This window comes from Apteryx mantelli, chromosome 18, assembly GCF_036417845.1.
Source record: "Apteryx mantelli isolate bAptMan1 chromosome 18, bAptMan1.hap1, whole genome shotgun sequence".
Taxonomy (NCBI): Eukaryota; Metazoa; Chordata; class Aves; order Apterygiformes; family Apterygidae; genus Apteryx; species Apteryx mantelli.
Window position 1 is genome coordinate 18,823,538 of NC_089995.1, and position 11,246 is coordinate 18,834,783.

Below are 11,246 nucleotides of genomic sequence, written 5' to 3' on the forward strand. Positions count from 1 at the left end.
CCTGCCTCCACCTGAGTCACCAGCACCCGGGGGGGTTTCTGTCCTGGGGGGGGCTCTTGGACACGTGCTTTCCAGTGTTGCTCCGGCTGCAAAGCCGACGGCATAAAGCTGCTGGCCCAGGCGCTGTGGGGTGCCGCGTGCGGAGCGCGGGAAAGGGCTGGGGGCCGGGGACCCGGTCTGGGGCTGTGGGAACCCCCATCCGTCCCGGCACGGTGCCGGCCTGGCCCGGCTTCACTCTGCTCCGGCGGGGCCCCTGTGCCCACCCCAGGATGGGCAGTGTGACTCAGCCGGTGCCTCCTCACCGGCAGCCGCCCGGGATGATTCAGGTCAGAGGAATCCTGCAAAGCCGCAGCCGCGGGGCCGTTCCCAGGGTGGCCGAGCCATGCCCGGCCCTGCCGGCTCCCCCGCGGCACCCGCCGGCACCCGGCACGGCACTGAGCAGGGGGCACCCGGCCCCCGGCACAGTGCAGCCCCCCCGGGAGCTCCCGGGGTGCCCGAGCAGGGCCACGCGCTGAGGCCGGTACTGTCGTGTCACATGTGGAGCCCAGAGCAAGGCCCGGCACCTGTGAGCACGGAGGCAGCCTCAAGCCCGGCGTCTCCTGGCCCTGGGGCCCCCCCAAGCCCCGCTCTCCCCCCCCACCCCCGAGCCGGGCGCAGAGACGACAGCAGGCAGCGCTTGGGACACGAGCTTTATTCGGCCCCGGCCCCGGCGGCAGCCCGCGGGGCGCCCAGTCCGTCACTCGAAGAAGAACATGCCGGGGCTGCGGTAGAGGCAGGGGGGCAGCCCCAGCGGGTAGCCGCCGCCGGCGGGCAGCGGGCCGGCGCCCCCGGGCCACGGCTCCTTGGGCTCGGTGGCCCGCGAGCCCCCGGCCCCGCAGGGCGGCGGGCGCGGGGCGCCAGGGGCCGGCGCGGCCAGCAGGTGCTCGAGCGCGGCGCCGCACGGCTCGTTCACGCAGAAGCTCAGCGCCTGCACCCGGCACTGGTAGCTGCCACCCAGCACCTCGGGCCCCGCGCCGCAGCCCAGCGAGCCGAAGACCGGCAGCGCCGGCGCCTTGTAGCCGTCGCCGCCGTCGAGGAAGCAGGACGGCGGGGGGGGCTTGCCGGCGCCCAGCAGCGGCCCCGGGAACACGGGGGGGCACCGGCGCCGCGAAGGGCTGCCCCAGCGCCAGGGCGGGCGCCGGCGGCTCCTTGCCCGGGGGGGAGGCGGGGGGCGGCGGGGAGCCCGGCGCCGGCTCCCGCAGCTCGGCGGGCAGCAGCGCGGGCAGCGGGGCCGGGCGCTCGCCGGGCAGCGCGTACTGACCTGGCCGGGGCAGCGGCAGCCCCCCAAAGGCAGTCTCGGCGGGCTGGGGGGGCGCCGGCGGCCGGGCGCCCGGGGGCGGCGGGCGGCTCGGCTCCTTGCCGAAAAAGGGGCCCTTGGGCTGCGGCGCGTCTGGCGGGTACAGGCAGGGTGGCCGGGCGCGGGGCGGCAGCCGGCCGGGCCGGGCGCCGCTGGCGAGCTCGTCGGGGCTCAGCAGCCGCCCCGCGGCCGCTGGTGAAGGGTGGCCGCCCTCCGCTGCGCTGGGGTCCGGCACCGGGGCGGCGGGCAGCCCCCGGGAACGGGATGCCCGCGGCGCCTTCCCGCGCCCTGCGTCGCCCTCCGGCGCGTCCCGCAGGCCCCTCTTCCTGGTGAAGCGCCGGCGCCGGCGCAAGAAGCTGCCGTTCTCGAACATGTTGTAGCAGTCGGGGTCGAGAGTCCAGTAGTTGCCCTTGCCCGGCTTCTTGTCGTCGCGCGGCACCTTGACGAAGCACTCGTTGAGCGAGAGGTTGTGGCGGATGCTGTTCTGCCAGCCCTGCTTGTTGTCGCGGTAGAAGGTGAAGCGGCCCATGATGTAGCGGTAGATGCCGCTGAGCGTGATGCGCTTCTCCGGCGTGCTCTGGATGGCCATGGTGATGAGGGCGATGTAGCTGTAGGGCGGCTTGGTGGCTTCGGCGGTGGTGGTGGGGGGCTCGGGGCTGCCGAAGGGGCTCGGCCCCGCGGCGCCCGGCTCGCGGGGGGGCGGCAGCCGGCTCAGCGCCGAGCCGCCGCGGGGATGCTCCGGCTGCATCCTGCCTCCCGGCCGGCCGCCGGCCCCGCAGCCGCCCCGCTCCGCGTCTGCCGTCCGGCCCCGGCGGCGGCCCGTTAAAACGCCGCGGCGGCGGCCCAGCCTCCCGCGCGGGCCGGCGAGGGGGCGGCGGGCCCCTCCTCTCCGCGGCCGCGGGGCCGCCCAGGGCGGAGCGGGGCTCCCTCGGCCAGCGCCGGGCCCTGCGGCCGGCCGCGGCGCCGGGCCAGCGCCGAGCGGGGCACGTGGATGCCCGGCTCGGCCAAGCCAAGCCCTGGGGCTCGGCCCCCACCCCCGGCCAGCTCGGCTTCCCCAAACCCGCTTCCCGGGTCCCGCCGTGGGAAAGTGCCCCGTGCACCGGCTGCACCGGGGTCTCGTGCTGCTCCTGCTCGTGGCGCTCAGCCCCGGGCACCGCTCCCTGCCCAGGCCGGGGCATCGCGGGGTGCTGAGCGGGGTGAAGCTGGCAGGATGGAGGCAGTGGGGCTGTCGGCAGCAGGGACAGGCTGGGGCTGCCACCATCCACCCCCCCCCCCCCCCCAATCCACCTTCTCCCGCCCCGGTGCCTCGGCCCCCACCCGAGGCTGGTGCTTGTGCCAGCTCCTCGCACTGTGCCGGATCCCTGCACCATGCAGGATCCCCGCACCGTGCCGGGTTCCCGCACCATGCCAGATCCCCCACCGTGCTGGGTTCCCACACTATGCTGGTACCCTGCACCGCTCCCTGCAGCCTGGGAACATCCCTGCCAAGGTGCCGCGGGAACTACATCCCAGGAGCCATCTCGCCCCACGGGAAACTGAGGCATGGGGCAGCAAGCGGCTTGGGGACAGGCTGCCGGCTCGTCAGAGCAGCTAATGGGTCCTCGCCGCTGCCTGCACATCCCTGCCCACGCTCGGGAACCGGAGCGTGTGGCGGTCCTGAGCCAGCGTGGGGGCGACCCAGCCCCGGGACCGACGGTGCGGGACAGTTTGGGGCTCGGTGGGTGGATCCTGCCGCCCTCCCAGACCTCGCCAATAGCACCGGGCCCTGGAAAGCCGCCGGGTGCCGGGGATGTGCTGGAAAGCCCAGCTTCGGCCAGGAGCACCCGGTGCTGAGACACCGGTGCCGACCCCACGCCCACCGCCGTAACACGTGCCACCGTGTGCGTGTCCGGGTGGCAGCGGTGACCCCCAGTCCCCCGCTGCCCAGAGCCTGCGGTACCAAAACACCTTTATTTCTAACGCGCCCGAACGGCGAGTCCCCGGGGCTGAGCTGCCTCCTCCCCGCCTGCAGCCGTGCGCCGAGATCGCCGCCGCCCTGGCTCGCGAAACGGAGAAGCCCGCGGCAAACCGAGGCCCGGACGGGATCTCCGACAGCTTCCAGGGAATAAATACGGCGGAGCACGGCCCCGGCCCCTCGGGACACCGCGGCCTGGCAGCGCGCTCCTGCCGCAGGGTCTGTGCCACATCCTGCTCCCGTGGCGCCGTGCAGCCCCACGGATGCGCCGGGAGAACTGTGGCCGGGTGCTGGCGGGGCCGGGGCGCTCTCGAAGCCGGGGCTGGTGTGGGGCGGCACGCGGGGAAGGCGGCGGCGCATCGCCTGGCGTCCCGTGGCGGTGGCTCCCCTCTGCCGCCCGCTGCGGGGCTCAGGGCTGGCACAGCTGCTTCAGGACCTGGACGATGTGGTTGGAGGCGCCGGGGGCGCAGGGCTGCGAGGCCTCGCGCAGCAGCTGCGGCCCCATGCGCTGGGCGTGATGGAAGAGCTCCCGCGCGAACACCGGCTCCACCTGCGGGGACACGGAGCCGCCGGGAGCACGGACGCAGGGCGCGTGCCCCGTCCCGTCCCATCCCATCCCGTCCCATCCCGCGCCCGCCCCGGTGCCTACTCACGTGGGCCATGATGAGCTTCTGGAAGTGGTGGCCGGCGCTGGTGGGGTACTCCTCGCCGAAGCACAGGTTGATCTGGTACTGCGGCGAGGGCTGCCCGTGGCTCAGGTAGCCCCGCAGCTCTGCAAGACACCGTCAGCGGGGCCGGAGGAGCCCTCCCTCCCGGCAGCGCGTGCCCCCGCCGCGGCACTTACGCTGCAGGAACTGCTGCGTGTCCAGCAGCTTGTAGGTCTTCTCCCGCTCCAGCTTGTTGGGCCAGTCCCTGTGCGGCGCCAGCGGCCCGTTCCAGTACACCCTGCCCTGGCACTGGCGCTTCATGAAGACGCCCTCGGGGGCCACCCAGAGCAGCACGCCGCGGTCCAGGTGCGGCAGCAGCCGCTCCAGCACGTCGGTCATGCTGGCCACCCGGCTGTTGCCGCTCAGCGCCCGCGGCGGCGGGAACTGGATCTGCTCCATGCACGAGGGGCCGTAGAGGCGCTCGCTGTCGGCCGGCACCGCGCGGGAGGTGATGCGGCAGCCCTCGGCCGTGCGCGTCGTCAGCTCCTTCACCAGCACGTCGCAGTAGTAGAGGCGGACGTGGAGCCAGCAGTCTGCGCGAGCGGGGGGTCAGCGCGGGGACACCCGGCGAAGGAGACGCGGCGGCTCCCGAAGGAGCTGCGCGGGAGGCTGGGGAACCCGCCGGGGCGCCCCGCGCCCGAAGCTGCCTTCCCTTGCAAGAGCCCAAACCTGCTACATCCCCCCCATTTCCTCCAGCAGAGGCAAAAGAGGGGGAAGCTGGAGGAAAGCCCGGGCTCAGGTCAGCCGGGCGCCTGAGGAAGCCCCGAGCCGGGGGGTTTCTTGCCCGGGACAGGGCCGGTGCCTGGCCTCCGGGCTCGCGGGGACGGGGCGTCCCGAGCGGGGGCTGCGCCGGGCACCGCGGCCTCGGCTCCTACCTGAGTGGTTGATGTCCTCGGTGGGGACGTAGGACGGGGGTCCCGGGAGGAGGTGGCCGGGGGCCGGGTTCCAGCCGTAGAAAACGCCCCGCACGTGGTATCCTGGGTGGGGGCAGAGGGCAGGATGGCAAAGGGGCCCCGGTGGCTCGGCGCCGCGCGTGTCCTTGGGGGCTCTCCGGAGCACCAGGGCGCTTCCCGCGGCCGCCGCTCATTTGCTGGCTCTCGCTGGAGCGCGGGAGTGGGCGGGCGGGACGGCGAGCCCGGGCGGGAGGGAGCCCCCGACCCACCGCCGCCTCCCTCTCCAGGGGGGCCCGGGGAGCTCCCTCGCCCCCAGCCCCGTCCTGCTGCTCCCCTTCCCCTCCCCGCTCCCGGGTGCCCCAGGGGGGCCGTGCCGGGGCGCAGGACGTGGGCCCGGAGCGGGAGCCCCCCGGAACCACCCCCCGAACTGGGGAGGGGGAGACGCTTCCCTCACCCCGGTCCGCGGGGTGGGCAGAGGCCAGGGGCAGCAGCGGCGCCGTCTCCGTCGCGCCCTTCCGGCTCTCCTCTTCCAGGTTCACCGCGGCGCTGCCCTGCGGAGGGAGGAGAGCGGCACCGGTGAGACAGGCCGAGCCGGCAGCCAGGGCCGGAGCCGGGAGCGAGGGGACCCGAGCTGGCTCCTGCCTCTGCAGCGGACCCCCCCCCCCGTGCTGCAAATCCCTCGCCCGCCTCTGGCAGCCGTGCAGCCCGGGGGGGCCGTGGCGATGCTCGGGAGCGAGCCAGCTGCGGGGTGGGATGAACGTGCTGCTGTAACACAGCCGGAGATGTCCAGGAGCGCAGGGATGCTCCCAAAGGGGCCCAGCTGGGGACAAGCATGGACACGGCAAACTCCCAGCTGTGAAAAATGGATTTCCAGGGAAACCGATGGCCCTGGGAGAAACCCCGCAGCCCACAGGGAAACGCGGAGCAGCGGCGGGCCAGGGACGCCGGTTCCCGCGGTCTCCGAGCGAGGAGCGAACATGAGCAGGACAAGCAGGGACGGACAGGCCAGGCCACACGGGGGGGGGCAGTGAAGGAGGCACCAACGGGCGCCCGGGAGCGCGCGGGCAGGGGGAACGGCTGACGGGAGAGGGGGGATTCGGGGCAGCCGGCTCCCACCTTCCCTGGCCTACAGCTAACGGCCGCGGAGGACGACACGGGGCTCGAGGGCTCGCTCACCCGCTGGTCCTTGCAGGCTGGCGACTCCGTGCTGCCATCCTTGTCTGCAGAGAGCATGGGAAAACCCGCTGATGCCCTGACGGAGAGCAGCCGCGCGCCAGCCGGAGCGATGGCCTGGGAATGAGCCCAGCACCCGGGCGAAGGCCGGGGCTCCGCGCCCTCCCTTGGCCGGGAGCCTGGGAGAGCAAATCCAGCTCCGACCCGCATCACAGCCACCCGGCGCGGCCAGAGGAGCCGCCCCGTGTCCGGATGCCCCCCGGGATCGGAGCATCTCCTCGAGAGGGAGCGCTGGAGGGGCTTTGCCCCAGCAGGGGACGGGGAGCTAAGGGACGATGGGGGCTGCGCGAGGGCGACGTGACCCTCTGCCCAACCGTGGCACCGGCCAGGTTCACTCTCAGGCTTCCTCCCTCCCAACCCGGCTGCTCCCTGCACCGCTGGCTGCGGAGCAGCCCGGCCCGGGACACTGCGGAGGAAGAGGCGCGGGGAGGAAGGCCCGAGGCGGTGACGCCTGCGGGACACGGGGCTCGTACAGGAACGGCAAAGACACCAGCCACAACTCTGAAGCAGCCCCGTCCCAGCGGAGGACGCAGGGACCTACCCGCGTCCCGGGCCCCGTCGGACACGATCTGATAGACCTTGTAGGGCTCGGAGATGTCCAGCTGGCTCCGCTCGGGCACCTCCTGGAAGTCGGTGCTCTTGTTGAGCGCGCAGCGGAGGCGCGTTTTCCAGGTGGACGGGTCGGCCTTGTCCGTGCCTTCGTGGTACTTGCCCTTGTAGATGGCCCAAGCCTGCGGGGCAGAGGGGGCCCTGCGCTGCCGGGGCGCTGCCGGCCGGGGGGGTCCCAGGGAGCCCCGGGGGGGGGGCGGGCGGGAGGCCGCCGGGGCCGGGCCGGGGGCGGCGGGGAGCCCCGGGGAGGTGGGGGGGAGCCCCGGGGGGGTCCGGGGGAGCCCCGGGGAGCCGCGGTACCTTGAAGAGCGCGGCGTCCTCCTGCTGCCGGTAGTCCTGCTTGGCGGCGTGCTTCCAGGGGATGCGGAACAGCGTTTTCTCGCGGTTCTCCCAGCGCAGCCCCGGGTAGCGGCCGCTGTCGATCTGCGCGACGAGCCACTCCTTGAGCCGCATGTGCGACCCCGGCTCCGCCATCGGCGCGGCGCCTCCCGCCGCCCCGCTGCGCCCCGGCGCGGCCCGGCGCGGCCCCCGCGCGCCCTCGGGAACGTGCTGGGGCGGCGAAAGCGAAAGCGCCGCCGGACTTTCACTTTCCCTTTCCTGCCCGCCGCTTTCGGTTTTCCCCCCCCCCCGCTGCGCCGTGGCCCCGGGGCGGAGGGGAGGGGACACGGCACCCTGCACCGGGGACGGGGGACACGGCACTGGGGACAGGGCACCCCTGCACCAGGCATGGGGACAGGGCAGCCTGCACCGGGGACAGGGGATAGGACACCCCTGCACCAGGATAGGGCACCCCTGCACCGGGGACAGGGGACATGGCACTGGGGATGGGGACAGGGCACCCCTGCACCAGGGACAGGGCAGCCTGCGCCGGGGACAGGGGATAGGACACCCCTGCACCAGGGACGGGGACAGGGCAGTGGGGACAGGGCACCCCTGCACCAGGGACAGGGCACCCTGCGCTGGGGACAGGGGATAGGACACCCCTGCACCAGGATAGGGCACCCCTGCACTGGGGACACGGCACCCTGCACTGGGGACAGGGGACACAGCACTGGGGATGGGGACAGGGCGCCCCTGCACCAGGCACAGGGCACCCTGCGCTGGGGACAAGGGACACAGCACCAGGGACAGGGGACGCGGCACCCTGCACCGGGACAGGACACCCTGCACCGGGGACAGGGGACATCGCAGCCCTGCACCGGTGACAGGGCACCCTGCACCCTCCTCGGTGCCTTGTGACAGCGTTAGGGGCCTCGTTAGTCTTTCCGCACCCCCACAGGCTCCCCAGGGGGACCGGGGTGTCCCCCCCCCGGGATCAGGGTTCCCCAGTGCCTTGGGGACAAGGGCCGGCACCTGGGGGCCTCCTGTCCGGCGCCTGGGCCTGCCGGGGCAGAGGAGCGGGACCGAGCCCCGGCACGTGGGGCCAGGCAGTGCTCCCGGCTGGGGCACACCGGAGTGCCGGCACGCGGGAGCAAGCAGCCGCCCCTTCCCACGCGCCCCGGCTCCGTGTCCGGGCTGGGGGTTCGGAGCAGGCAACACCTGCAGGCTGCGCGTGGAAGGAGCCCGGAGCAGAGCTCACCGGAGCCGCCGGCCGCCCCGGAGGGCCCTGCCGAGGGGCCGGGGTGCCCGGGGCTGCTCCTTCCCACCCAATTCCTGGCCCACCGGGATGCGGCCTCCGAAGGATGGGTGCACGGTGGCTCATGGCCCCGGGGGAGCTGCCTCCCCCCGCGGCGCTTGTCCGCCATCCTCCCACGGGACGCTGCTTTGAGACAGCGTTTGAGGAGCTGCACGAAAGGGCCTGGAGTTTCCAGGCTCCGGCGTGACTGGTGTCATCGTTTCGCTTGCTGAGTCTCACCTCCGCCACCGTACTCACATTTGCCCCCGAGGTGCCAGATGGGCCCGAGAGCTGAGTCGAACAGGGACCTGGTGGGAAGGGCAGAGATGAGCTGTGCAGGGAGCGGGGCGCAAGCTGCGGAGCAGCCTGACTCATCCCAGCCCTCCGCCCAGCCAGGTCGCTGCTGGGCCCCCGGACGTTCCCGGAAGAAGGTCGGTGCCCAAAGAGGAAACGCGGCTTCGACTGCCATTAGCTTTCTATATATCAGACTTCCTGCACCATCAGGAAATGACTTGCTGCCCGGGAGTTGCTTGCCCGGGGCACTGAGCTGCCGTGGCAGTGCGGCTGCAGGCGGGACAGGGCTCAGCACCGCGAGGGGCACTGGGGCCCGGAGCATGGTCCCAAACCGCCTCTTTGCTCCCGAGCATCCTCCTGCGCTGCCTTCCCACCCGCAGGGTTCGTCCCGCGCGGGCGCTGCCTGCTTCCAGGCGGGAGCCTGCCTGCTCCGGCCCTTCGGGAGCGGGAGGAGGGTTTTCACGCCCAGGCGAGGAGGGTGCTGCCGGCTGGGCTCGAACACGGCGCAGTGGCACCTGGCCGAGGAGCTTCACCAGGGGCTGCGCGCGCAGCGCCCAGGAGCGGGGCCCTTTCCCGGCCTGGCTTGGCCGCCACGGAGCCGGCGCTTTCGGCAGCCAGGGAAGAGGCATCCGCAGCGGAGCAGGGCTTGCGCTGGCCCGCAGCTCCCCTGGCCGGCTGGGCTCCCCGGGGCGCCCCGGTGAGAGCCGGGTGCCGGGCTGGGGGGCCGGAGGGGCCGGAGCCGGGTGCCGATGTGGCCGGCGGCGGCGGCAGCTCCTCGTCCCCTGCCCGCAGAGTGGAGGCTGCGCGTGGCTGCCGTCGCGGGAACCGGCCACTCTGCGCTGCCTCCCGCCCGCCGGGTTCCTCTTCCCTTCTGACTAAGAGGCAGTTGCCGCTCGGCCGGGAGGAGACACGAGGCTCCCGGACCCCGCGGGCTGTGCTGACATGGAAATCCTCGAAATGAATAAGCAGTGACGTCGTGCCAGGCGCCGGCCCGGGGTGTCCCGCGCGGAGCGGGGACGAGGGCCCGGTGGCGGCGCGGAGGGCACGCCGGGATTCGCACCAGCCACGCTGGGGGGCCGCTCGCTCTCGGCGCTGAGCCCTCCTCGCTGCGGAGGCAGGACCTGCAGCGAGCGGAAGATGGGGCAGGAGCAGGCGCCCCGGGGCAGGGGCTCGGCCGCGCCGGGCTCGCTGCAGCCCTGCTCCGAGCGGCTGGGGCAGCGACGGCATCGCTCCGAGCCCCGGGAGCTGCGGGGCCACGTTTCAGGGAGGGCGGCAGGAAAAGCCCCTCGCTGCCGCCGGCCCCTGCCCGCGGGGTTTCGGAGCCGCGGGGCGGGAAGTCGGCGACGCAGGAAGCCGCGCCGGCTGCGGAGGGGATTTCCACGCAGCCGGGCTCTGACGCAGAGGCTGCAACGCAGCCCTGCCCCGGCCCCGGCCCCGCGGCCACCCCGGCCCCCTCCTTGCCCCCCGCGTTCGGCAACGCGGCCGCCGCATCCCGGGGAAAGGGGAGGGCTCAGGTCTCCCCCACGTGTCGTGCGAAACGCAGGGATGCCGGGGAGGCGTTGCACGGCCCGACTCCATTGCGCACGTGGGTCGGCTCCAGGTCCCGGAGCTAATCTCAGCCCTTTAGCTCGTCCTGCTCGGCTGTATCTGCCCTTATCAGCTGGGGATTTCCTCCCTGCCCACAGCCGAGCGCTGACGCGGCCTCAGCGGGATCCAATTGCCCCGGCAGCAGCAGAGATGCTCAGGAGCCGGTTTCCCGCTCCGCTGCTCCCTGCGCAGGGCAGGTGCAGCTCTTTAACCCTTAAACTTTTCATGCTGGAATACACTTCCAAAGGCGTCAAACATTAACTCAGAGCCAGCCCTGCCCCCACCTGTTTTTTTCCAATCATGTAAACCAGAGCTGCCAAAACAAGTATGTTTTGCCGGGCACTGGAGGCCTGGGAGCGCTCTGGCATGGAGCGCCATGGCCCTGCCGCGGGTTTGCGCCGCAAACAGGGACCAGCCAGCGCCTGCTCCCGTGCTGAAAACCTCCCTGCAGGTTCCTGTCCCTGCGGCCTGGCAGGGCGCTTGGGGCTGCTGGCCTCCGCAGGGAGGAGGGAAGCACGCGAGACACAGGAGGGAAGAGACCCTGGAAGCCGCTCCGGCTCCCAGCGCGGCGGATGCTGGTGGCACAGTGGATGCCGGTGGCACAGCGGATGCCGGTGACACAGCGGATGCCGGTGACACATCTGGGCAGCCCCAACACCTCCCCACCTGCAGCCAGTGAGAGGTGCTAATGAGGCAGGGCAGGGGACTGGGGGGAGCCGGGGTTTATAAAGCCCAGCTTGGGGGCAGCCTCCCTGCAGCAGTGTGGAGCTGGTGTGTTCCTGGGCCTGGTGCTCTCAGCAGGCTCCGGTTCAAGGTCTCTCAGATGGGATGAGCAAGGAGGCTGCAGCTGAGCTTGGGATCGGTGCGAGTCACCATCTGCTTCTGCCTGAACCCCCGGGGCAGAGCCTCGTCACCAGTGAGAGCCCACCTGTGGCAGCGGCGTGAGCAAGGGTGGCTGCCAGCATCCTTGGACTGCCCCAGCTGCTCCCCTCGGGGCGGCATGGACACCTTCCTGCCC

At 73.1% G+C, this 11,246-nt stretch overlaps 2 protein-coding genes across 2 annotated transcripts; both read right to left on the reverse strand.

Annotated features, from left to right (window-relative positions):
* Positions 1-676: 676 nt before the first annotated feature.
* FOXS1 (forkhead box S1) lies at positions 677-2,114 on the reverse strand. The gene is given in 2 exon segments (XM_067307593.1): positions 677-1,141; positions 1,143-2,114. Coding segments are annotated over 2 exon segments (1,347 nt in total). The 5' UTR covers positions 2,085-2,114; the 3' UTR covers positions 677-736.
* A 1,463-nt stretch (positions 2,115-3,577) lies between these two features.
* Positions 3,578-7,249, reverse strand: LOC106497377 (interferon regulatory factor 4-like). The gene is made up of 8 exons (XM_067307570.1): positions 7,033-7,249; positions 6,665-6,854; positions 6,067-6,110; positions 5,345-5,441; positions 4,873-4,974; positions 4,135-4,530; positions 3,944-4,062; positions 3,578-3,840 (listed from the first exon to the last, which is right to left on the reverse strand). Exons 1-8 carry the CDS (start codon positions 7,204-7,206, stop codon positions 3,700-3,702), a joined length of 1,263 nt encoding a protein of 420 aa, XP_067163671.1. The 5' UTR covers positions 7,207-7,249; the 3' UTR covers positions 3,578-3,699.
* Between the last annotated feature and the right edge of the window lie 3,997 nt (positions 7,250-11,246).

What these genes read in the sequence shown, in the direction of transcription:
- LOC106497377 (XM_067307570.1), bottom strand. Translation starts at nt 7,206, where the DNA reads ATGGCGGAGCCGGGGTCGCACATGCGGCTCAAGGAGTGGCTCGTCGCG. An exon ending in CGACGGGGCCCGGGACGCGG is followed by an intron (nt 6,111 to 6,664) that starts GTAGGTCCCTGC and finishes TGCTCTCTGCAG; the next exon opens with ACAAGGATGGCAGCACGGAG. An exon ending in TGCCCACCCCGCGGACCGGG is followed by an intron (nt 4,975 to 5,344) that starts GTGAGGGAAGCG and finishes GCCCCCACCCAG; the next exon opens with GATACCACGTGCGGGGCGTT.